Source organism: Lepisosteus platostomus, chromosome 2, assembly GCF_059453375.1.
Source record: "Lepisosteus platostomus isolate fLepPlt1 chromosome 2, fLepPlt1.hap1, whole genome shotgun sequence".
Taxonomy (NCBI): domain Eukaryota; kingdom Metazoa; phylum Chordata; class Actinopteri; order Semionotiformes; family Lepisosteidae; genus Lepisosteus; species Lepisosteus platostomus.
This window is the reverse complement of record NC_142612.1, coordinates 52,594,224-52,621,076: the sequence shown is the minus strand read 5'-3', so window position 1 is coordinate 52,621,076 and position 26,853 is coordinate 52,594,224. Positions and strand designations below refer to the sequence as shown.

General features: G+C 39.7%; 2 protein-coding genes across 2 annotated transcripts; both read right to left on the bottom strand.

Moving 5' to 3' along the window:
• Positions 1-2,833: 2,833 nt before the first annotated feature.
• LOC148676478 (olfactory receptor 6N2-like) lies at positions 2,834-5,804 on the bottom strand. Its single transcript, XM_088643166.1, has 2 exons — positions 5,762-5,804; positions 2,834-3,778 (listed from the first exon to the last, which is right to left on the bottom strand). Exon 2 carries the CDS (start codon positions 3,758-3,760, stop codon positions 2,834-2,836), a length of 927 nt encoding a protein of 308 aa, XP_088499292.1. The 5' UTR covers positions 3,761-3,778; positions 5,762-5,804.
• A 4,200-nt stretch (positions 5,805-10,004) lies between these two features.
• LOC148676477 (olfactory receptor 2AT4-like) lies at positions 10,005-10,934 on the bottom strand. The gene has a single exon (XM_088622513.1). The coding sequence runs from the start codon at positions 10,929-10,931 to the stop codon at positions 10,005-10,007; it is 927 nt and encodes a 308-aa protein (XP_088478639.1). The 5' UTR covers positions 10,932-10,934.
• Positions 10,935-26,853: the final 15,919 nt, after the last annotated feature.

Sequence of the window (26,853 nt, the reverse complement as noted above, 5' to 3'; positions counted from 1 at the left end):
TATGTTAGTGTCGTGCGTGTGTATATGTATTTCACAAACAAGGAAAACACCAAAAACATACGTATATATATATATATCCTACTTCTGTTTCCTTTAAAACAAAAAACCACGCCACACCAATCCGTGCACGATCAAGGCGTAGCTAATCTCAGGACCCCGGGCGCAATTAAGGCCCACACCAATCCTGGATTATACGTGCATTTAATGCACCACTCAGCTCCAGAACCCTGGGCGCAATTAAGGCCCACACCGATCCTGAGCCTCAGAACCCCGGGCGCAATTAAGGCCCACACCGATCCTGAGCCTCAGAACTCCGGGCGCAATTAAGGCCCACACCAGTCCTGAACTACGTGCATTTAATGCACCACTTGCTCTAGAACCCCAGGCGCAATTAAGGCCCACACCAATCCTGAGCCTCAGAACTCCGGGCGCAAGTAAGGCCCAAACCAGTTCTGACATTCAGAACTCCGGGCGCAATTAAGGCCCACACCAATCCTGAACTTCACGGTAAAGGTCCAAAACCTGTTCAAAAACTCCACGCGCAATTAAGGCATACACCAGCTTGGAACGTCTGTACACAATACCGCGGACCGCCTGCCAGACCAGATTCTGGGTTTACAGCAAACAACCCATTACATACACCGGTGTCTTCCCCGGCCAGAGGAATACAGGAACTCATGTTTACTCCATCATCTCGGGCGATTCTCGCAGGGAGCAGAGACTTCCCAATCGGTCAGAGAGAGTCGGGACTTTTTTTTTAAAAAGAGGAGTCCTTACCTCTTAGTAATGTGAGCGCTGACCGTCTCTCCTGCCGATGGGAAGTTCTGTGCTTTCTGGAGCATCCGCCGACTACGCCAAATTTGTTGTAACAGAAGGAATAAGGTTCTTGATCCCGAGATGAAGTAAAACAGATGAGTTTATTGCATGCAAGGAACAATAAAGCCGAAGTCTTGTTTCCCGCAAGAAACAACAAAACCGAAGTATTGTTCGATGTGCCGGTACAAACTTTTAGGTTATATAGTCCTTGCTTGCTGCTTCAGACGTCATTCGATGTTATGGTAAGAGGGGGGGGGGCTCATGGTATTTGACCAGTTAAAAGGCCCTGGCCAAATGGTCAGTTTAAGATTATGCCCCCAGGGGGTTCCTTGCTCACATCTGGAATCCTTATCAGTTAACCCCCTTTCCTGCCATAAACCCCTGTTGCTTAGAAGTCTAATTTTCAGGCAGAACTGACTTATTAACCCTTTTAACATCTTGTCTCTTACTTCAGTGTCAAACAGTCTGTAGCTGTGGTGTGTGGTGTCTTTGATGATGCTTAGAGCTTTCCTTAAGCACCGTCTGTCATAAATGTCCTGGAAGGATGGGAGAGCAACCCCGGTGATGGACTGGGCAGTTTTCAACACCAGCTGTAGGGCTTTGCAGTCAGCAATACTGCAGTTGCCATACCACACTGTGATGCAATCTGTCAGTGTGCTTCAATACAGTGTGCTGTATTGCATCTGTAAACGTTAGTGAGGATCTGGGGATGTATCTTAGCCTTCTTCAACTGTCTTAGGAAGAAGAGGCGCTGTTGTGCTTCTTAATCTGACAGGTGGCGTTGAAAGACCCTTTTCACTTCAGTCCCGTTGATGTGGATAGGGGCATGATAGTTTTGCAGTTTTCTGAAATCAACGATCAGCTCCTTGGTTTTGCTAATAATAATAATAATAATTAATTATAATTGCTTACATTTATATAGCGCTTTTCTGGACACTCCACTCAAAGCGCTTTACAGGTAATGGGGACTCCCCTCCACCACCACCAATGTGCAGCATCCACCTGGATGATGCGACGGCAGCCATAGTGTGCCAGAACGCTCACCACACATCAGCTATCAGTGGGGAGGAGAGCAGAGTAATGTAGCCAATTCATAGAGGGGGATTATTAGGAGGCCATGATTGGTAAGGGCCAATGGGAAATTTGGCCAGGACGCCAGGGTTACACCCCTACTCTTTTTGAGAAACGCCCTGGGATTTTTAATGACCACAGAGAGTCAGGACCTCGGTTTTACGTCTCATCCGAAGGACGGCGCTTGTTTACAGAATAGTGTCCCCATCTAATGTTGAGGGTGAGACTGTTGTCTTCACACCATGCTGTAAGGAGATTGATGTCCTCCCTGTAGGCCCTCTAATCATTGTCTGTGATCAGACCTACATCTGTGGTGTCATTGGCAAACTTGATGATTTTACAGTCTTACAGTCTTGGGTGTAGAGGGAGTAGAGCAATGGGCTAAGTACACACCTACACACCCCTGGTGTGTTTCAGAGTACATGGTCCTATAAGGGTTGGTGTGCTGATTATCACTACATCAGAAGACCTGTTTTATAACTACTGGTGTTTCGGGATCCCAGGACACGTGGTTTGGGTCTTGTATTCAAAAGTGCTTACAACAGTGTCTAAGGTTTATTCACGTGTTCTATTCTCTCAGAATATGTACATGATTGATTTGAAGTTCAGGTTACCCTCCAACACCATATGAGTGACATATCCACATAGTAAAAGATATTACAGTAAGTCACATAACCGCTAAATGACTGGATATCTCACATTTAATATCATATCAAAATAATTTTATTTCTACATTTTATTAAACAATCAAATGTAGGAAATAATGTGTTATTTTCTTATATTTTGACATGCCTTCCAAGGTAATATTACTTTTTTTTTTATTTTACCACATGGTTGTCAGTAAAACGTTATCTGTGATTCTTCACTTGAATTATAATTTGAATTATTATAATGTGTCTTAAAATCTTGTTCTGACAATATTCTGTGCATGATGTTGTAAAGGAGCCTATATCCTCAAGTATCTGTGAGCAGCTGCCTTGATATTTTCATTCCTTAAGCTGTAAATAATAGGGTTAACCAATGGAGTGAGAAAATAGTACACTGCACCAATGACGATGTGCCCATCAGGAGGAATACTTTTCACTCTTAATCCAACATACACCAGAGTACCAGAAGCATAGTACAGGAAGACCAAAGCTATGTGTGAAGAGCACATTGAGAAGGCCTTCTTACGGCTCTCCACAGTTTTCATCTTTACCACTAACCATACAATTCTGAAGTAAGACCACAGGACAAATGGAACAGGAATGTAAACTACAACCATGGCAAGACTCAAAGCAAGGTTCAACTGTGCTGTGACATCACCACAAGCTAAAGACATTACAGTGGGGTAGTCACAAACAATGTGCAGGATGAGGTTTGAGTTACAAAATGGCAAAGTGCTTGCCAGTACGACAGATGTTAAGGGAATGATGAATCCCATAAACCAGACTGAGGACATCATTGTAATACAGACCTTACTGCTCATGATGTTATTATAATGTAGAGGTTTCACTATAGCAACATAACGGTCATAAGCCATGACTGCAAGAAGGAATACTTCAACAACTGCAAATGTAGTAAAAAAATATATTTGTGCAAAACAACCTGAAAAGGATATGGTCTTATCATGACCCGAAAGAACTACTAACAACATAGGTAGGAGAGTAACTACTGTTAGTACACCTAAGACAGCCAAGTTCCAGAGGAAGAAGTACATGGGTGTGTGGAGTCGATGATCTAGGGAAATTAACACCACGATGAGTAGATTACCCAGGAAGGTGGCCAGGAGGAGGATGAGGAAGAAGATGAAGAGAGCAGAGTTGTGCTCCTGCAGGCCTGGCAATCCCATGATGATGAACTCAGAATGCAGGGTGACATTGGTTCGTCCCATTGGTTGCAGTCTCAGCAACTATGACCGAGTGCCAAAGAACAGGATTATATTCAATGGGTTGTTAATGGTTTTGGAAAAAGAACCATTAAATTAAATTGTAAAGATTAAGGGATTAAATATAGTTATTTTTTTCAGTTTTTAAAATAGTTTATTTTGTAATATATTTTAAGTTTAAATATTGCACATGTACACCTAGCCTAAATACATAAAGACTAAATTGCACTCTTTATAGGAGAGAGTCATTGTTTTTAATTATATACAGTATATATTGGATTATTTGAGAAATATTACATTCTATGTTCATAAATGTATATTGTTCAGATCATTCAGATTTTCACCCCATTCCAATTATGGCCCATTTTGAAGAAATATACATTATGTATAGTGTTAGAACATTTGGGCATCTCATAACTGGATCTTTAAAAATAAGAAGGTCCAGAAGAATAAACAAAAGAACAAATAGGTTAAAAGTGCAATTTACAGTAAAGGGAATGTTGAAAATGAACCAAAACAAAATCCTAAACTCAATTAAACAAATATTTAAATAAATTAAATGTCAACAATAGCTGTGATATGTTGATTAGATAAAGTATTCATCCTATTTACTGTGGTAATTGCAATTAAGTTCAGATGCACAATTACATTCACATTAACACAATTAGTTCCTGATTGCTCGTCCCCGTTCCTGTGTCTGTTTGGATGGATCTCCTGGCAATGGACTTTGGACTGCTACTTGGTGTCTCCTTCTGGATTGTTTTGGGCTTGTTCGCCTTCACCACACCCCCCAAGCACCGGAAAAATGCCATTACGCCCCCCTGTCAGTTATCCCATCCTGATCCTCTCATGTTTCCCTGTTGTCCTCCAGTCTCTTCTGGATTTTACCGTCTGCATCGGGTCCTAAATACGCACTACACGGGAGTCTGAACCTGCTCCTGTTATAATTCTATTCGCATAGAGGACACAGGGTAAGTAGGCTAAGTATGTTCAATTTTCACTGTCAGAGGATGCCTTAGACCACGCTTCAATCTGTACCATCATAGAATAATCACGAATCACCTGCAAAAAAAAATAAAAAGGCTGAACATACTGGACTAAAATACAGACCTCCAGGTTGTGAGTAACAAAATGTATCGTTTTAGGAGTATTGGGCAGTAGCACATCAAACATAGTGATGCTGCTTCGCATTTTTCTTTTGTTTTTTCAGAAGCAGTACATTTATTTTCTGTAAAAAATGCAGTAAATATCTGGTTTGTCTGTAATCTCCCACTTCAGGTCAAAAGTTGTCTCCAAACGGGAGCTTCAATTGCAAAAATGATTCCATTCTTCCTCAGATACAATACATTGAGAAGTACATATGAAAAGGACAGAATCTGAAACTGAAAAGCTGAAAGTGAGCAGTGGTTCCTTTCTACATCAATATTTCAAGAGATGTTTCTTTTTATTTAGTGTTTTAAAAGAAACAGGTATTCATTTTACCAGAAAGATTTCAGACTGTCTCAAGAAAATAACAAACAGAACATTTCCAAACACATGTTGTTCATGTTGCTCTTGAAATCTTAAGTTTATTAGTGATCTAGCATAATTCTGATATGCTGATAAAAACTCAAGCACAATTGAGAAAATAACATACAGTTTAAATCCTTAAGATTTCCAGGACAAAGAGAAAATAAGATACAGACTTCCAAGATATTGGAACATTTTTATGATTAATATATTTCGGCATATGGTAGCTTTCAAACAAAATTAATTAAAAATATAATTGAGTATTTAAATAAAAAATATATAAATGTTAATATTTCACTATCCCATTACTGTGTGCTCTGGGTTTGAACAGAGCAGGTAAATGATGTTAGCACCAGAAAAGGTTACTTATAAAACTAATCAACAACAGTTTTTATAGTACTAGAAGATAAAGTTTCCAAACATAAAAACTTATGAAGATTAATTAGAAACATATACAGTACAGAAGATGTACTGATATTTTCCCTGCTTTTCACATACCTGAAGTCTGAGTTTGTTCTGTTTGCTCTGCCTGTTCAGGACACACTTGCTGAATGAGAACCCCTTCCTCTATTCTCAGCTGCTTTTATGGGCAGCTCTTCACAGTGACCCCAGAGGCCACTGAGTGCAGAACTCTAGCTGTAGCTCTTATTATTTCTGTCTCCAGAGAGACAGAAAGTGAACCCAAAGGACATATGGAAAACAAATAATAGTCTTTGTTACATGAAGCAACTGGGAAACGGAAATCACAATCAAATTATGTTTAGGGAACATACAGAAGTTTGACGTTTGTTAAAAACTGTATTTGTAAAAGTTAGAGGAGTCAGATCGCATCTTGGATAGAGAAGCAATAAACATGGGTTTGCCCCATATTGTGATTAAGGAGGCCAACTGTCAAGGCAGACCGAGAAAAGCACAGTACTGACATTAAGTATTCAATAGAACTTCACATTATAGGCTGAACTGCTCTACAAATGGGACAAAAACATGATGATACATTAAAACACTGGCTTTTACAAACAGCTTTAGGGTAAAACAAATGCATTCTTTTTTTCTTTTAAATTTCACATTCTTAAAGTATAAAGAACCTCAGTACTAAGTGAAAGTACTTCAAATCCTCATAACATCCAGACAGGACAATTCCTTGAAAGACAGAGTTACACCTAAGAAGAACCATAGGGTCACCCTGTATTTCATTGAACACAGTCTCATTAAATGAAGGAAAAGTGCTAGCCAGGTATTATGCTTAAAATCTATTTCTGGACTTAGACTAATCAGAAACAGAAAAGTCTGACCCTTATGTCCCAGTGATGAAGCTCACTGGTGGAACTCTCAGCCTCCACATTGTGATCTCTGCACTCTGCTTTCCCTTGTCTGTGTCCTCATAAAGATTTAATTTTAAAGTCTCAATGTTTGTGTTAGTGTTCAAGGTTTTAAACTATATATTACAATTCTATGAATCTTTCAAGTTATGAAATTAAAGATCACTTTTTTCAAATCAGTGGATTTCGTAAACTGTGATGTTTAATTTTTCTAGGGAATTTAACTTATCCCTGTTTGAAGATCTGCTAAGAAACAAAAATGGTGAAAACCTCTGTGTTTGTTTAACAGAACAGCAGCCTGAATCATTTATGTGGAGACTACTGAATGCACCACAGTCAAAGTCTGTGAATAACCTTTACAGAGATTTTAAAGAAGAAGTTTATGAGTAGGTCAGACTTTAAACATTTTTCAACCTGAAGAGTGTTGCCAGTAAAGCTAAAAAAATCTTGTCTGTTCTCAGTCTTAATCGGGGTTTTTCCAAACTCCTAAAAGTGTTAAGGGTGGAAAGCTGAGAGATTGTAAGAAAAAATGGAATAGTCCAGACACTGAACAATTCTAAATAAAAAACATACAGATATAAGAAGCATGTTTATTGTCAGTGTCAGTGAAACATAGTTTTTAAATGTCATGTGTCAATAGAAATAAGTTGCATGGAGAAACTGGATCGAGTTACAGACCAAAAAAGAGCTTTAAAAATGAATATAACCAATTACACAAAGAGCACACTAAATAGCTGAAAAAATACTTTAATCACAAACCCCAAAATGTCTGAAATGAATATTGAGCATTTGAGACAATCGTAATATGTAATAATATATCATATAATATACACATAATATGACATTGTGAAGCCACAGAAGTTGTGATTGCCATTGTGGACGTGAAACAGGCATGACCAACACTCCATGCATACAGTACCTTTCTTACCCTGTTGTGGAACATTTTTACTTTTTTACTTTTTATGCACTCTCTATCAAGTGTGGTGCTGTACATGGCCCCCTTGTAAGGATAACCAGGACGTGGCGCATATACACTGAGATCTCTGGGCCCTCAGCTCATGGACTCCTGGGTTCAAAGTCTCCAACACACCCACACCTTCGTCCTATTATGATCTCCTCCAAGATCATGAGGTGAGGTTTCTTTCCATTGCTGAGTCTTTTGCTATCGGTTATCCCTGCTCACTGCACCTCATCTCTAACACTTGCACTCTAGCTAGTCCCTTTTAGGGATTAGCAGTGGAACACCCTTGACTCGGTCGATCCCATCTAACCGGACTTGCACTGCCACCTTCTATACTTTACTGGCAGGCAGATATGGCAACAAATAAGGCTACTACTCTTTGAGGCCTTACCCTGCACAGCATTGACACTGACAGTCTCGCTAGGAGCCTCACTGCTCCTAGCCACCATAAAAGAAGTCTCCTGTTCCCACTCTACCCTGAAGCCTTCAGCTTCAAATATCACACACACGGAGCCTACTGCTCTCTCACAATGACATCTACTGGTTCTCTCACAAGGAGTCAGTCCTCAGACTTCTGGATCTGCCTCCAGCCACTGATGTCACTCCATTAGAGGTATGTGAAAATGTGAAAATTGTTCTCCAGTTATCACCAGGACAGGTTTCATACTCACAACACCAAGTCTCCGGTGCCTGAGGCTCAACATGCAATTTAAAACTCACACAACCTCTCCAGCACCTCGCTCTCATGTCCTTGGCAGTGTAATTTGAAGCTGTAAGCTGTATTCTGATCTTGCATCTTACAGACCAGTTCTTTCCTTCTCCTATTATCAGCTGTTTCTCACACCTGTTGCTCTCACAGCTTGAAACCAATGACTCTCACTGCCATGCCTTAGGAAGGCATCTCTGATCTTGTGTCTGCTCTGAAGTTAATTCAGGACTGATGTCCTGGCTTGGTATCAGGGAAGCAGTCAGCTAAGGTTTATGGTCACACCCCCAGCTGAATCTCCTTAACTTCCAAATTCTCTTCAGGATTGCATAGAAACACATACAGTATCTATTGAGAGCTCTGCCTCCCTGCCCACTCCCCATATGATACTGTACCATAAAACATGAAGAAACTAGTCCATTTGCCCTTCTTCTCAAAAAGATCTCTTCACACCATAAATTTAAAAAGATAAAGGAAAAAAAACAATCCTAGCCTTTCTGATAAGACTTAGGTTTTGTTTGCACTTTATATTCCTCAAAATGAGACATCTCTAAAGCTAAACCTTTAATGCAGGGCATCTAATAGAGATTAGACAAATTTATAAATGTGTTGTTGTATAAACATACAAGAGTATTTGTTTTTAAAATGAGTCCTGTCAGATCAATTTTCTAAACACACTTTCAGTAATGTTTACTCAAATTAAAAGCTTTGCCATATCAAGTAAGCCATTCTGCCACCTTTCAAAACCATACCACATGTGCAGTAATTCTATAGTTGACTTATTGATGGAAAAAAACACCAATATTCAACCCTTACACCTGTATACTGCAATTATTTTATTTTGTACTGGTAGGTTATTTGCACTGGGAAGAGAGCTTCTTTTCATAATCAGCTTCATTTACAAGACATTTGCAGAGAATTGTAATTACTTTTTTGTTGAATTGAGATTATTCACTTTAAACAGAATCTCAGCAGAAAACTGCAGTTCTGATATCTACTGTGTTTGTCCACTAATGCCAATTGTAATAATCATAAGCTCTTCTGTAATTAACACAATAAAGGACGGTTGTGTCATTATAAACTATTGTAAAAGAAACATGGCAGTTTGATTATATTAATAATACTACTTACATAATATATCACAGTTATGTATATAAACACAAAACGATAATCTAGTCATGTCATAATGATTTTCCTTTATCACCCTGTTTATTGCTACAGTTAAAATCTAGTTATAGATTTGACATTTTGCTGTCCTTTGTCATTCCATTTCAGCAATTTGGATCCTGATGTTCCCAGCATGATGTTGATTTTAAATATCTTCTGATTTATGGTTTATTACATTTTGGATCCTAAGCATCTACCTTGAAAACAATATATTTTCATGTTGTCCTACTGACCTAAAACCTAAAACACAAACTTTTCAGTATGTGAAATTCATTAATGTACACACGGTAAAATATAAGTTTAAAATGCAGAGAATAAATTATCAAAAGTTATTTATTCACAATAAATAACCAATAAGTGACTCGACATCTCCATTAATACAATAATACAATTTTGTTTACACATTTTATTAAGAAATAAAAAAGGGAGTGATGTATTTTTTTCTTGGACATGCATTACAAATTTTAAAATTTGGAAATTGTAACACATGGTTGTAAGAAAAGTGTGATTATTTTTTTTAATCATAAATTGAAACTAAAATAATTATGTGGCTTAATGTCTTGCATTTACACTATTCTTTGTATTGTGCTAGAAAGGGGTCTTTAGCCTCAAGTATTTGTGAGCTGCTGCCTTGATTTTTTCATTTCTTAAGCTGTAAATGATGGGGTTGACCAAAGGGGTAAGGAAATAGTACACTGCACCAATGAAGATGCGCCCATCAGGAGGGATACTCTCCACTCTCAGCCCAATGTACACCATGGCAGTGGACACATAGTACAGGAAGACCACAGTCACAGCAGAGCACATTGAGAAGGCCTTCTTACGGCTCTCCATAGTTTTCATTTTTATCACTGACCACACAATTTTGTAGTAGGTCCACAGGACAAAGAGGAAAGGAATGTAAATTACAACCATGGCAAGAAACAGTGCAAACTCCACTTGTGCTATGACATCACCACAGGCTAATGATATTACAGTGGGGTAGTCACAGACAATGTGCAGGATGAGGTTTGATCCACAGTATGGCAAAGTGCTTGCCAGTACTACAGATGTTAAGGGCACAAGGAAACCCAGCACCCAAACTGAGGCCGTCATTGTAAAACAGATCTTACTGCTCATGATGGTGTTGTAATGTAGAGGTTTCACTATAGCAACATAGCGATCATAAGCCATGACTGCAACAAGGAATACTTCAACAGCTGCAAATGAGATAAAAAAGTACATCTGTGCAAAACAGCTTGAGAAGGATATAGTCCTGTCATGACCAGAGAGCACTACTAACAATTTAGGTATAATAGTAACAGTCAGTAGAACATCTATGACAGCCAAGTTCCAGAGGAAGAAGTACATGGGTGTGTGGAGCCGGTGATCCAGGCCCACTAACACCACAATGAGTAGATTACCCAAGAAAGTGGCCAGGAAGATGATGAGGAAGACGACGGAGAGAGGAATGTAGTGCTCCTGTAGTACTGGAACTCCCACAATGATGAACTCAGAGTGAAGGGTGACATTCATTCCTCCCACTGGTCAAAGTATCAGCAGCTCCAGCTAGGAACTAGATACCAAAGATCAAGTATACATGTAGTGAGTAATTAATAGATTGGAGAAAGAGACATTAAGACATTTTAAAGAATTAGAGGTTATATAGTGATAATAAAAATCAAATTTAACTATAATAGATCCATCTATTTCTAATAACTTGATAAATTAAATTAAATTATAAATTACTACTGATACATTCTGAAAAACTGATCAGCCTCTTTTTATAGGAAAGTGGAGTTTTTAAGAAATATTACCTTCTACAGTGGATATAAAAAGTCTACACAACCTTATTGAAATTGCGTTTTTTTGTGATGTTAAGTCACGAACAGCTGATTTTTATTTGGGGTTAATCAGAATCACTTTCATTGATGGCTGGTGTATGCTACTTACCTTTGGACATGATTTTAAATGTGATTGGTTAACTCTGAACACAGCTACAGCCCCCACTATAAAAGGGTGTGCAGGCGTATTCAACCAGGGTGTTGGAGGTTTTTTAATTTCAATTATTTTTCCTAATAATTATCTATTTGTTTTTCTCTTAGATTTTGTTGGTTTTAAGGTCACATTAAAGATGGAAAAATGTCTGACATGATTTATCTTGATTTCTGCCTTTACATCACAAAAACCTGCAATTTCAACAAGGGTGTATAGACTTTTTATATCCAGTTTATATGCATAAAAATACATTGTTTAGGGCATGATACTCAGAATGTATTTAGATGTTTAAAAAAAACTTCTGTGTAAATATTAATATTTAATATTTTGTTTGCATTATGAGATTTAAATGATCAAAGTAAAAGGATTAAGATACTTAATTTACTTTTGTCTGATATCAAATGTATTGTTTCACTGTTCAACAAATGTGTCTAATACATTTTTAATGCATTCCAAATATTTTAACCCCATTCAATTGGTGTCCAATTTAGAAAAAATGCAAATGGTGTATACATATTTTTAAAGAATATTTGCAATTAACTTGTGAATGCCTAAACAGAATAATTTTGAATAAAAAGTATCAATTTCAGCAAAATCAGCAATGGTATTTAGCAATTTTATTATTTCACCCCCCAAAAAAAGTTAAATTAGTTGAACAAGTACAAATCTGTTTATGAGCAATTTCCCACTTCCCAAACATAGGAGCTTCAGTTATAAAATGAATTCATTTTCCCTAATTGTAAAACATGTATTAAGAGGGCAGTTGTCAATGATTACTCTCTTAACCAGAATTTTAAGAAGAATGTTTCTTATGATTTAGTCTTTTCAAAAACCAGACCATTTGCTAAGAAAGAACAGGTACATTTTTATTCCATGCTGAAAAGAAAAGATGACAACATTTAGGCTGTGGAGCCTTCTTCAGGTGTCAACTGAAATATTGTGCTTCTTTTCAGCATGAAATAAACCTTTACCTGGTCCTTTGCAGCCTACACATGCTGACGTAGCTATTGTACCTACTTGAACCATTTGTTAAGAAGATGTCTACATTCAGCTACATCATGAGACTTACAGTACATTTTCCAAATACAATTGTATCTCACATGTTTTTGAAATACATCTTTTTTAATGAGTGATCTGCATAATACTCATATGCTGATATAAACTGCAACACATTGAGAAACTGTCTAAAATGTCTACAAAATTGTTTGTACAATGTCAAATCATTGGTACTCCCTGGAACAAACAGAAAATAAGATACATATTGAAGATCTGTAACATGTTTGTGTACTTCATATAGCTTTTAATAAATGGGATCTTTCAAACACATCAATATACACATAGCATTTTCACTATCCCTTTAATGTGAACTCCCAGTTTGAACAGAGCTAGTAAATTTTGTCAGCACCCAGAGAATTTTACACCAAAGCAACATCATGTAACCCAATGTCAGTTGTTTTGTCCAAACAAACACAAAAAGATATTACAAATGTCTTGATATTTTTCATAATTTTTCACATACCTGGAATCTTAGTTTGTTCTCTTTGCTCTGCCAGCACAGAACACATCTGCTGGACAAGAAATTCTTAGTCCAATCTCATCTGCTTTTATGTGCAGCTCTTCACATTGACCCCAGAGACTGCAGAGTGTATAGCAGTAGCTGTAGCTCTTATTAATCCAGAGAGACAATTTTATACAATATACAAGTTCCTAATTAAGCAATTTAGTCTTTGTAACATGAGGCAATCATGGAATTGAAATTGCTAAAGCAAGTTATTTGGTGAAACATAGTTGAATGTTTTTAAACTGTTTTTGTAAATGTTTGGAGGAAACAGATGACATCTGTAATCAGGAACTTTTCCAGAGCATTAAATAGAAGTTTGTCAAACAGCGTAACAAAAGAGGCCATCCAAACAAGTAGAACACAGAGAGATAGTTATAGAATTCCTCCATACATTGGACATAATAAGCAATAATGATACATTAAAATAAACCACTGAAATTTACTAACAACTGTATGATAAAACAAATGTGTGAATTTTCCTTTTACTATTGTTAGGCCTGTTGGAAGGGGCTATTGAGTTGACCGAGGACTAAAAGGAAGTCGTCAAACACCTAGCTAGTGTTGACATTTGTATTTCTTGAGAACTTTAAAGCAATTAGTTAAAGCAAACACCTGGTTTACCTTGTTTAAGCAAACTTTTAAATGATTAAGAGTGATCAACAGTTGAGGAACAGAGAAAAAAAAGGCATGTAGGCAGAGATAGGGACTGGGAGAGGAAAGGAAGTACACTGGAAGGACAGAAAAACAAAAGGAGCATGTGCCAGGCAAGTGGCACTTACTCAGATCAACTATAAAGTATAATATATTTATATTTAAAGTATAATATATAATATTTTTTTGTTGTTAGTGAATGCATTTTAGAATAGGGAGTTAGGTGACCCATTCACTTTGAGCATCCATATTTATATAGAAAGAGATTTAATAGTACATTTAGGAGAACATTATTGTATTTGATTTAACTTAATTGTAAGCGATTTAACTGCACATTATGTACAGTGGGTCATAATCTATTTAGTTTAGAAGTGTAGCGGCAATGCTTGTTAATAAGACAGAATTAAGCGTTGGTATGCTTTCCTAAATGAGGCCCCATCTCACCCTCCATCTCTGTGGTGCAGCCACAGAGAAAGTATTCATGCAGGCTGATTTAAGATGTTTTCTTTTGATAAGGGACAGCTCCCAGACGGGGATGCACTTAGCTAAGCCTGGCTATCATGATCAATGGTCATCCATTGGCGCCTATCTGTCTAGGGAGTGCCGAATGGACATCTGGACTGCATTCCTAAGTGTCAAGAGTAAGTGACTCATATCTCACCTTGATCAACCAATCAGGGACTGGCAGGGCGTGGTAGTAGCACGTGGGTCTCCAATGCCCGCCAAACTCTCAACCAATCAGCACACATCTGTGTCTTGGTCAAAAAGGGAGCGCAAGCTCAGATCGGGGCTCTCCTTGGCCATTTTCGCGCATCCTCAGAGACAATCACGTGACAACTGCTGTTGTCTGCAAAGGGACTTGGACTTTGTTCTAAGCGCGAGGCTGAGGATCCCGTACGTACTCAGAATTCTACCAACGTGAATGCTCCGCTTGTTCAACGGCAGCCTACAGTTGGACCCTCGTCGACAACCTGAATAGCTTATTCAGAAGCAGCGCTGGACCGGGAACGAACCAGATTCTTCCAAGGCAAAAGAGTGACTTGTGAGGACTCACGGTCACACTCTGTGCATAAAGACTTTCTACTAGCCAGCCGGACTGCTGGTAGATCCCCTCGGAGCAACGACTGCCCTGCGCGTCGCAGTCAGATTCCTCCGCCCGTCCTACTCCGAGCTGCACCTCGACTGGTTGGCCGGTAGCCAGAGGACGCCGGGACAACGCCCACTGGACAACCGCTGGAACAGAGGCTGCAACAGAGCCTGTCAGCTGGTTTGGTGTTTGTGCCGGGAAATTCCAAATCCATACACAGTGGATAAGTAAACCCCATGTTCTACATTGCGTCTCAAGAATTCAATTGTACCTCAATATAAGTTGTTATCAATTTAATTCATGAGTAATGTATTTACTTACGAGTTTAGAGTAACAGTGGGTAATAACACTGATTAGCGATTTGGTAACCGAACGATATATATTGACATATATTCTCTGTTGTGTATCTTTTTGTGTTTGCATCTCTTCGAGATTATATACCTTGTATATTGATAACCCTCACAGTAAGGTCTGCAGCTCGTATCCAGGCAGGCTAGTACATGTTTGGTGCACAATTTATATTAATAAATGTATCTCGTGTATTGAACCCGTGTGTGTGCGTTGTTAGTTGTTCTGACGATTGATTTTCTAAAAGCCACAACGAACAACCTCTTGATTACTGCTACAATTAATAATTGTCTCAGTAAACCCATCAAACCTCTACAGAAGGCAGGCATTTTTTTGGATAATAATAATAATAATAATAATCATCATCATCATCATCATCATCCATATCCTGTGAAGATGGAACTCTATCCCTTTTAATGAGGATGTAAGAAAATGTACTTAGCAGGAAGTAATGAAAGTAGCTGAAATTAAGAGTGAGCCATGTGTCACAAATGACCCGCTGAGCAATTGGGAGGATAGACCCCGTGCGGTACCTTAGGTGATCAGGAGACAGTCATGTAGCTTCCAGAGCAATTGAGGGCTAGGCCAGAGACGTGGTCAGTGGAAAGTTCCATGGTTCGTATTGTGAAAAGTGAAGAGAGAGTTTAGAAAACTTAGGCCAGGTAGGAGCTCCGAAGAACAACAAGTATTGTGAGAGGAAGAAGGTCTGCTGATTGTTGGAATGTTGTGGTTGGTTGATTGGCAGGAGCAGTGTTGTTTAGTAGAAGTGCTCAGGGCTGGAGTGTAATGAGTGCAGGTGCACTTCCGTGTGAGAATCTGGTGGGATGAGGGCGTGACACCAAGTAGTGATGCATAAAAGATAAACTGCAAGTGAAATGAGTGTACCTAGAAAAGGCCACCTTATGGGTTGTAACCAAGCTCTGTATCTGGCAGCCCCTGGCAGATATTTTAGATTTCCCGTTGCAGGTAGGGAAAGACTACTACAGATATACAGATGCAGCCATTCAAAGTGCGCGGTACAGACAAATACCGGAGGTAACTGGCTACGGCCTCACGCACGTTAATGCAAAATACCGCGGTACGTGATTGGTTGACCAACAGGGGCACTCGTGGTCCGTTGGTCTGTCGTAGAAAGATTTACAGTAAACGTCTTTACTGTGCCCGTTGTAGTATTGAATATTTATATGGAATTTTACCACTGAAGGGAAATCTTAGTAGCTGAGCATAAAAAGAATAGGAGCGTACTGTAACGCGTGTGAAGGCCATAAACGATATTAATTTTGTAACATAAACATACAGTATATGGCTGGTTTTGGTACTTTAAAGAAAAAATACACACCAGTATTCCATTTCTCCCTGAACACTTTAAGCATCGAAATCTTTAACTAACGTGATACCGGATTCAACAAGCATACTTTTAGAATTTGATTAAAAGGGAATATAAGATGGAATCGCGTATCTAAAGAAATTAATAACAATATAAATATATTCATGTACCACAACACAAGAATAGTACATGCTGTACATTGTCTGTTGATAATGTTTGTAGGGCTTTTTCAACACTCCTCATGCGACCTTGCCGGCGGCGCTGTGGGTTAGGTTCCTGACTCCCACATCAAACATTGTGTGTTCGATTCCAGCTGAAGCCATGCCTTTTTTTTAACAAACATTTCTTTGAAAAAATAAAACGTTTCCCTGGGTCAGAGATTAAATAAAACTTCACTCGCACCAAACAAATTTATGTTTCTAAATATCACAACATGATTTTAAGTCATTTTAATAACAATGAATAGTCACCTATGCATTACAATATAAATATTTATATTGATTTAAATGGCATTTAAATCGCCTTTATTTAAAACCCATAAAAAAAGCTGATACTGTTTAGACTTTTAATTATTTCAAACTGTATTACAGCAGCACAATGCACAATGCAACGTAAATCGCTATCTTTGTCTTCTAGGTAATAATGTTCACCTCTCTGTCCAGCAAATTAACAATAGTAATAATAATGAACTTTATTGTATATGTCGCCTTTAAAGGTAGCTCCTCAACGCGCTTTACAGGATAAAAACAATAACAACAATACTGTTAGGCTAGGCAAACGATTTTTTTAAAAGAAATAGAAAATGAGATATAATGATGTGTTCCGGCTTAGACATTAACGAAGAGCATAATGGTCATAAAGATCATAAACGATATTAATTTTGGAACATCAACATATTATGTAAACTGTATGTTGCTGTTATTGGTATTTTAAAGAAAAAATACTGTAAAATCCTGGGTTTGGTACAATGATTCAGGCATTCATGTGAAGGACAACAGAGCTTTCACTGGCTCAAAAAGACAAAAAGAATAACGGACACAGCGCGAGCCTGCATTCTCTCCTCAGCCGTCCACACCACACTTTTCCCTGAGATTAAATAAAACTTCACTCGCACCAAACAAATTACCACACACTGAAAACTGAACATGTTAACCCAAATATGTCTCACAATACTTTTATGGTACATTACTTTGCTAAAATGTATTTAAAAATAAAAATGATTACAAACGCCAGCAGAGAGAGAGAAAGACACACACAGTTCTTCATTGTCAAAAAGTAATTGTTTTTTACTTTGTCAGCACCCAGACAAACGCAAACGCGTTATTAATGAAATGCTTTTATTCATTCTTAATCGAACTCACAAGTTGTCATCTGCTGCTGAAGCTCTGTGAGACTAGACTCACACATGGCTAGACTTGACTCAGCTCTGGCTTTCCCATCTATACCGATGCACTGCAAGTACAACCCCCCTCTCTGCGGGAGTGCTGGCTGTGACAAATTAAACCTGTTTCACAGGTATTTTCAAAGTAGAAGGGGGCAAGATTTCCAGCGAAAGACACCTCCCCCCCTCCAAAACCCAGTAAGTACAGTACTTACTAGTTAAGAAAGCTAGGCTCCTCAATGAAATTGCTTTAACATGCTAATGTTTGGTGTAACAGTCCGGGCGTGGCAAGCTATTAATGTCTACCGACTACGGCGAAAGGAACCCTTCTTTCATTGGAAGACAATGAACATATTCTATCCGTACATGAGAATATAATGCTGGCGCGTGGACACGGTGGGGTGCTGTACCAGCTGTCAAAAAAAAAGTTGTTGTTTTTTTAAAGTCAATTGAGTGTCCATAACATTGCAGTAAGTGAAAAGACCACGGGCATTCTTCCTCCCCCTACATTCTCAGAGTAGAATAGAATTTTCCTTTGACAAAACAAGGCTCGCCAGATAATTTGAATCGAAACCTGTTTTTCTAGCTTTTAAAGTCGTGCGATGTGTAAGCAGGAACACATCATTATATCTTATATATATCTTACATATGAATATGTATATTAATACATTGATAAAATGCTTTTATTCACTCATAATCTGACAATTTCAGGAAGACTAAGGAAGGACTAAGGAAATTGTCATCTGTTGTTGAAGCTCTGTGAGCTCGGTGACATTGAGACCACTTGTTATCCCAAGTTGTTTGAATCGCCACAATTCAAATAGAGAAAAAAGAGCTGACTGACAAGATTTAAGATGTGGCTGTCAATGTTGGATTAAAAAAAACATGTTGCCCGATGTTAGTTGCATTGCTGGAAAAATAATTTTATTTAGAGAGACTGGATAAATAATTCAAGTGTTTTTTTAACTTCCTGAAAAACAAGTAATAATTTAACAATATGCGCAAACGTTTTTTTATGATATGTCGCTGTTGGGAATGTCTGTGGAGTGTATCTTATTTGCCTGTCTGTCCTCTCTCTCAATTCAATTCAATTCAAGGTGCTTTATTAGCATGACAGATGGGTACAATCAGTGTTGGGTATTTACTTTGTAATCTGTATTGCTTTGAGATGCCACTTTTAAAGGTGATATATAAAATCAAGGCTTTAACTTGCTTTAACTCTGCAAGTCTGAGTTCTTGTGTCTGTCCTATCCGAGCCCGAAAGTATTACAATATGTATCTTTATAGCATGTGGTGTACAGCTTTTTAGTATAGATTATACTTTTCTAAAATGTATTTTAAAAAAAACGATTACAATCTAATCTTTCCACATTTGATCCCAAGATCCCAAGAAAAATAAATCTAAAAGGGGAGAAAGCTATGCTGAAAGTTTATTAAGATACTTAGAAAACAAACATATCAATTTATGTTGCATTTGTCTGATTGTGAATCAAAAAACACATATATTTAAACACGCGTTTGCGATTTAAATCAAAAAGCGATTTAAATCAATATAAATGTTTATATTGTAATGCATAGGTGACTATTCATTGTTATTAAAATGACTTAAATCCGATCATGTTGTGATATTTAGAAATATAAAAGTCAATTAATTGTCCATAATATTGCTATTCTATTTTTTCAAAGAAATGTTTGTTAAAAGAAAAGTCGCGGCGCCAGCTGGATTTGAACACACAACCTGTAGGTTTAGTAACCAGGCACATATTTCTATAGATACGCGATTCCATATTATATTAGCAGAAAAGCTTAAAACTACCACTTTTTTACACGCTATTTCACATGTTAGTTAAAGACTTCGATGCTTAAAATGTTTAGGGAGAAATGGAATACCGGTGTGTATTTTTTCTTTAAAGTACCGATTCCTGGAATCTGACTGGCTGACACCCTTCTGAAGTGGTTCCATAATATCTGGTATATGGAAAAGAAAGCGTTGATAAAAAGGCCTGGATTCTCATGTATCTGATACAAGTATCTTTTAATACAGTCTTTGATGTGCTCTTGAGGATCCTTGTGATATTTTGAGCTCTAGTTGAATGATAAGTGTCGCAGTTTAAATAATTTTCGTAGTTAGAAATTATGAAAAGCTCTGTTAAAAGCAAGGGAGTTTTCATGTCCGTTGCAGTAAAAGAAAATGCCTGACAAAGTAGGGCTTGGACAGATTCCAAGTGCTTGTACAAATGTGCTAAAGAAATTAGAAAAAAAAGTAATTCCTTTATCATATTGGCTAGCTAATGTCCTGTCCTCGTTAGATCTACGAAATGTGTTTGTCAAAGAAAAAACTAAAAGTATTTTCATTTAAAATGACGGTTAGAAAGAATGTGGAACAGCATAATACTTTGAGTTTACAGCTTGTCCAAAGTCATTCATTATTAATACTGTTAGTAATATCTTCAGTAAAGGCTTTGATGCATAAATATTTCTGATAAAGGTAGGTTGTGTACTTTTGTCCAACTGAGCAATCTTGCTTTCATAAAATATACCAACTTTTTAATGACTGATGATTAACATGCTGTAATACACAGTTTAAATTTAAAAGCTCAAATGCTGTACATGAGAGGTTAAGCTTTATTGGCTCGTCCTGGCGGTTTTACAAGGTGATTCCGGATACTTTCCGGCATGACGTCAAATGCCGCGATATACCGTGTGATACTGCATTTTGATGCGACACGCCCACCGGGGTATACCGCGAAATACCCCACCCATTTTGAATGGCTGCATCTGTACAGTATGGCAAACGTTGGACTCGCAAAGAGAAAGTGAAGTCTGACTGGGAGACAACCCATTCTTGACTTTGATCAGAAATTGACCAGTGAAACATACATTTGAAATGTCTTTTATTGCAGATACAGTTGCTTGGAGAAATTGGAATTACAGTCCAGTATTGCTGTGGCAACAACACAACTAACAAATCATTATTGAATATCGATTATTTCACAGTATTGTGTCCAGTTTCTAAATTGTCATACAGTATATACATACGTAATATATTGGTTATGTATTGTGCTTATATATGGAAAAAAAACTTCACAAGTTATATTATTAAAGACAGAGTATAAAACAGACACCAGGATAGAGTCAGATTTTATGTAAATTGCTGGTTAGATGCCACCATCCAACCCAGACTATTGCTGTTCCAAAAAATGAGTACTTAGTTTTCAGCAAGAAAACACAGTAACCTGATGTCATAGCCACTTAATTTCTGAGCGCTAAAAAAAGGAGGATTAGGATAATGAAGACTTTCATTCCGGAGCCACAAAAATTCTATAGTCAACATTCCTGGTGGTTTAAATTTATGATTTGTTTGAATTCGGAAATGACAAGTGACAGTGATGGTTCATGTGCTCCATAACCAAAGTTGTAACTGATAGCTGTTGAATTAGCAATATGTTTTTCTATGAAAGCATAATTCTTGCTTCAAACCCCACAGCATCTAAGTTTGTCTCAAAGATAAGACTGGAATCTGTAATGAGTGAATTGAATTACAAACTGAGGGAACCCTGGTCATTTCTTGATTCCCATATCTGTAGATATGGTCAGTTGATATAGTTCACCAATGATGTGAATGAATGTTGAATCTGGAATAAATTAATAATATGAGGCAGACAGTCTGTGCTCTTGAAGCCACTTAGGAGCTCCAGTGTGCTTGATGTTTTAGAGAAACAACAGTTATAGGCATGTTCCTGATTCAATAGCACGTCTTTAACACATTCCTTGCTGATGAGTATTTATACTCAATCAGTTTAATCTCTTGTGACTTTTTATAAAAACACACAATATAATTTATTACTGCATATTGTTGTATATTTGAAAGAAAACAAAAATAGATTTTACGCTAAATTTGTGGTAAATTTCCCATAAATTACCTTTACTGGAAACTTGCTACTTGTCAACACTGATTACTGCTGTATCTGGTATGTAAATGTTAGAATTAGTACTAGGTAGGTATTAGTTAAAATCAGTATGGATTTGGGTAATATCAGAATATCAGAATATACCATGACACAGGGCCCACTTCATCCTCTCATTCAATTTATTTGTGCTTGTTTTTTAGAGATGCTTAATGTCTAATGTTTATTCTCAGCATATTTGATTGATGGTGATTTTGTCTCCATTTCATGACTAAATACACATTAAGACTTCAATGTTAGTGTCCTAGATTAATTGAATATTTCCACAGTGTTTTACTAAAAACTAATGTTATGGATTCGGTAAGAGGGACCGAAACCAGTGAGTGAACCCACTTGCGGGAGCTGACAAAGCCTAGCCGTGATCCAAAGAAAGCCGTAGTCGAAGGAACGAGCCGAGAGTCCAGGGGAAGCCAGAGATCCAAAACAGAGCGTAAGTAACGAAGCCAAGCCGTGATCCGAAAAGCCGTAGTCAAAAGGGAAAAAACCGAAAACCGAAAGCCAAGACAAACACATGGTAGAAGTAGGAGTAGCGCAACCAGGAAGCTCGAAAGGAAAACCGATACTGAGCAAAGAGGTAGGGAAAGACAGGTGTTTAAGTAGGATGAGACGGGGGTGTGGTGGTGAATAGGAAAACAGATAGGTGAACTGATGGATTAGGGCTACGCCTACTTCTGCCTCTTCCGTTGCCGGGAGGCAGGGATCGTAACATTACCCCCCCCTCTACGGGCGGCTCCTGACGCCCTAGCGGGATGATCCGGGAAGTTAAGGTGGAAGTCTTGGATGAGGTTGGGATCCAGAATATCCTTCTCTGAAACCCACGAACGCTCCTCTGGACCGTAGCCTTCCCAATCGACGAGATATTGTAGGGATCCACGAGACCATCGGGAATCCAGGATTTTATTGACAGTGTAAGCAGGGAGTCCATCAATTACTCGAGGCGGTGGGGGTTTTTGTTGCGGTTTAGACAGGGTGGATCTGTGAAAGGGCTTAAGGAGGGAAACATGGAAAGTAGGGTGGATCCGAAGGGTAGGAGGCAAGGCCAGCCGGTAAATTACTGGGGTAATCTGGGCGAGGACACAAAAAGGACCAATGTACCTGGGAGCAAGCTTGCCAGAAAGTTGCTTAAGAGGAAGGTTACGGGTAGACAACCAAACAAACTGACCACGTCGAAGTCTGGGTGGGATACGACGGCGCCGATCAGTCACCTTCTTCTGCTGAGCTGCAGTGCGAAGAAGGGTGGCTTTGGCCTTCCTCCAGAAGGTCTGCAGGTTAGTGATGTAGTCCTGAACCGAAGGTACCTCTGTGTTGGGATGGGAGTCAGGGATAAGAGGAGGCTGATAACCTAAGGCACACTTAAAGGGAGACATGCCAGTAGATGTGGTATACAATGAATTGTGTGCCTACTCTGCCCATGGGAGCAAGGACACCCAATTATCATGGGTAGAGGAGATATAAGTCCGTAAGTAGGTCAGCAGTTCCTGATTCATGCGTTCTGTCTGACCGTTGGCCTGAGGGTGATAAGCTGAAGTAAGTGAGACTGAAGCGCCCAGTGACTTACAGAAGGCCTTCCAAAATCGGGAGACAAACTGAGGGCCCCTATCTGAAACAATATCTTTAGGGATGCCATGCAGTCGGAAGATATGCAGTACGAACAATTCTGCTAGTTCTCGAGCTGTAGGTAAAGATGGTAGGGGAATAAAATGAGCAGATTTGGAGAAACGGTCTACCACTACCATAATAGTCGTGTGTCCATGGCTGGGTGGAAGGTCAGTAATAAAATCTACTGAGAGGTGGGTCCAAGGACGGTCGGGGATGGGTAAGGGTTGAAGAAGGCCCGCTGCCCTCATCCGGGAAGACTTCATTTGAGAACAGATAGAGCAGGCCTGGACATACTCCTTGACATCCTTGGCCATAGTTGGCCACCAGAAGTCTCTGGAGATGAAATCCAAGGTACGCTGGAATCCAGGGTGTCCAGCGAAACGGGAGTCATGTCCCCATTGTAAAACTGCAGATCTGACGGGATTAGAGACAAATAACTTGTCCTGAGGGCACTGAGGAGGTACCGTCTGTCCAACCAAGGCTCGTCGAACAATTACCTCAATGTCCCATCTTACAGCTGCCAGGAACGTACCAGACGGGATGATGGGTTCTGGAATCAATTCGGCCTCAGGGGGGTCGTGGATCCGTGAGAGGGCGTCTGCTTTGATGTTCTTAGAACCTGGAGTGTAGGTGATAAAGAAATTAAACCTGGAAAAAAAAAGGGACCACCTAGCCTGGCGAGGACAAAGACGTTTGGCCGACTGCAGATACTCCAGGTTTTTGTGATCAGTGTAAATCAAAAAAGGGTGATGAGCACCCTCTAACAAGTGCCTCCATTCCTCCAATGCCAGCTTAATGGCCAAGAGCTCACGGTTACCAACGTCATAGTTCATTTGGGCAGGGGATAACTGCTTAGAGAAGAAGGCACAGGGGTGAAGAATCTGTTTTTCTCCATGACGTTGAGAGAGAACAGCACCCACACCATGGCCAGAAGCATCCACTTCGACCACAAAAGGCAAGGTAGGATCAGGGTGTTTTAGGATGGGGGGTGTTGTGAACAGGTGTTTCAGACGCTGAAATGCTTCTTCGGCTTGAGGGGTCCATTTGCCTTGTCTTGGTCCTTTACGGGTCAAAGAGGTTATGGGAGTGACCACCGAGCTGAAGTTTCGAATAAACTTCCTGTAAAAGTTAGCAAAGCCGAGAAATCGTTGTAAGTGTTTGAGATTCTTGGGTGTGGGCCAATCAGTAATCGCCGTGACTTTACTCAAATCCATTTCCACCCCCTCTGGAGAGATGACGTAACCTAAAAAATGAATCCTCGAAGCATGGAAGGTACACTTCTCCAGTTTGACATATAGTTTATTCTTAATGAGCCGGGAGAGTACTTCTCTGACATGGAGAACATGATCCCTGAAGGAATCAGAAAAAAATAGAATGTCATCTAGATAAACCAAGACAAATCTTTGTAGGAGATCACGAAAGATGTCATTAATAAAAGACTGAAACACTGCTGGGGCATTAACCAAACCAAAGGGCTGACCAAATATTCGTAATGTCCATGGGTTGTCACGAATGCCGTCTTCCACTCATCCCCTTCCCGAATGCGGATTAGATTATAGGCCCCTCGTAAATCCAGTTTGGTGAAGATCTTGGCCCCATGCACAGACTCAAGTGCTGCTGGAATTAAAGGCAAAGGGTATCGATTCTTGATTGTGATCTCATTGAGGCCACGATAGTCGATGCAGGGACGGAGCCCACCATCCTTCTTTTCCACGAAAAAAAAACTGGCACAGGCTGGTGAAGTGGATGGACGTATAAGTCCAGCCTTCAGAGAATCTTGTATGTAAACTTTCAGGGCCTCAGATTCAGAATTGGAGAGCGGAAAAATACGACCTTTAGGAGGGATAGTACCTGGCAAAAGGTCAATGGCACAATCATATGGTCGATGAGGTGGGAGGGCCAAGGCCTCCTGCTCATTAAAGGCTTCCTGTAGATCAGAATATTGAGGGGGTATGGTAGGAACCCCTGAAGGGGATGTCGCCGTGAGTGCAATTCTTACTGGTAGAGGACAGCAATTTCTAACACATCTGGGTCCCCAAGCTAAAATTTCTTTACGGGACCAAGAAATGTAAGGGTCATGCTGTTGTAGCCAAGGAAAGCCTAGCACCAGAGGATGTGTTGGGGTCTCAAGGAGATAAAACCAGATGTCTTCCACATGGGTGGCGCCAATCTGCAAGCTTATAATTTCAGTTTGCCACCTAATAAGTCCTGGAGATACGGGGGAGCCATCAATATATTGAACACGAAGAGGTGTGGTCACCAGGGTCAAGGGTAATTTCCAAGTTCGAGCAATGGAGGCGTCTATAAAGTTTCCTGCCGCCCCTGAGTCTATAAAAGCAAGAAGAGGTCTCCTTTCATTACCCCAGAATAGTGTAGAACGAATAAAAAATTCTGAGAAAAACTGAGGGGATTGAGTAACCTCACTCACCTTAGGATCTTGAGAAGGTGGGCGGTGCCTCAAGGATGAGTATGAAGCAGGGCAGGCCGCTTTAAAGTGTCCTAATTTCCCACAGTACATGCAGCGACCCCCTCGTTGGCGCCTCTCTCGTTCTTCAGGGGTTAACCGGGTGCGGGCTATTTCCATAGGTTGTTCTGAGTCGAAAGATCTGATAGGTGATAGCCAAGGAGCCTCTAGTATTGGGGTCCGAGATCTTTCAGCACTCCTTTGACGAATTCTGAGTTCTAATTCCAACACCTGTGAAATTACTTCCTCCAAGGTACTCCCCAGTTGTGGCATATTTACCAGATGGTCCTTTATTTCTTCACTGAGTCCTTGACGGAAAAGAAAAATAAGGACCTCATCATTCCAGTGAGTCTCCGCTGCTGCTACTCAAAAATCTATAGCATAATCTTGTACAGACCGGCGGCCCTGGTGGACGGAGGAGAGGCGGAAGGCAGAGTCTTGACCAACTACGGGACGACAAAAAAAAACCTTAAATTTTCTTAAAAAGAGATCATAATCCTGAACTTCAGGAGCCCCGCGATCAAGCAGAGCAGTAGCCCATTCCAAAGCGCGGCCAGTTAGCAGTGAAACTATGAAGGCGATCTTGTCCTGAGGAGAAAAAATGGAGCCTGAAAACCAGCGCACACTGTGCTAAGAAGCCCCGACATTTCGTAGGGTTGCCGTCAAACCTGTCAGGTGGAGTTAGTGGAAGAGGTCGAGGGGCAGGTGTAGGAGCTGGCAGTGGGGGAGCCGAAGCGACAGCTCCAGCGTTGCTTCCTCGACTGCCAATGGGCGGCATTGCAGACAGGTGCGCAGAGATCTGTTGGACGGAAGCCTGTAGCTGGAGTAAGGCTTGTCCATGCTGATCCAAAGCCGAGCGAATCTCCTCTTGCTCCGCTGGGTCCATGTTAAGGGGCTCAGTATTCTGTTATGGATTTGGTAAGAGGGACCGAAACCAGTGAGAGAACCCACTTGCGGGAGCTGAAAAAGCCTAGCCGTGATCCAAAGAAAGCCGTAGTCAAAGGAACGAGCCGAGAGTCCAGGGGAAGCCAGAGATCCAAAGGGAACGAGTTACCGAAGCCGAAGCATGATCCG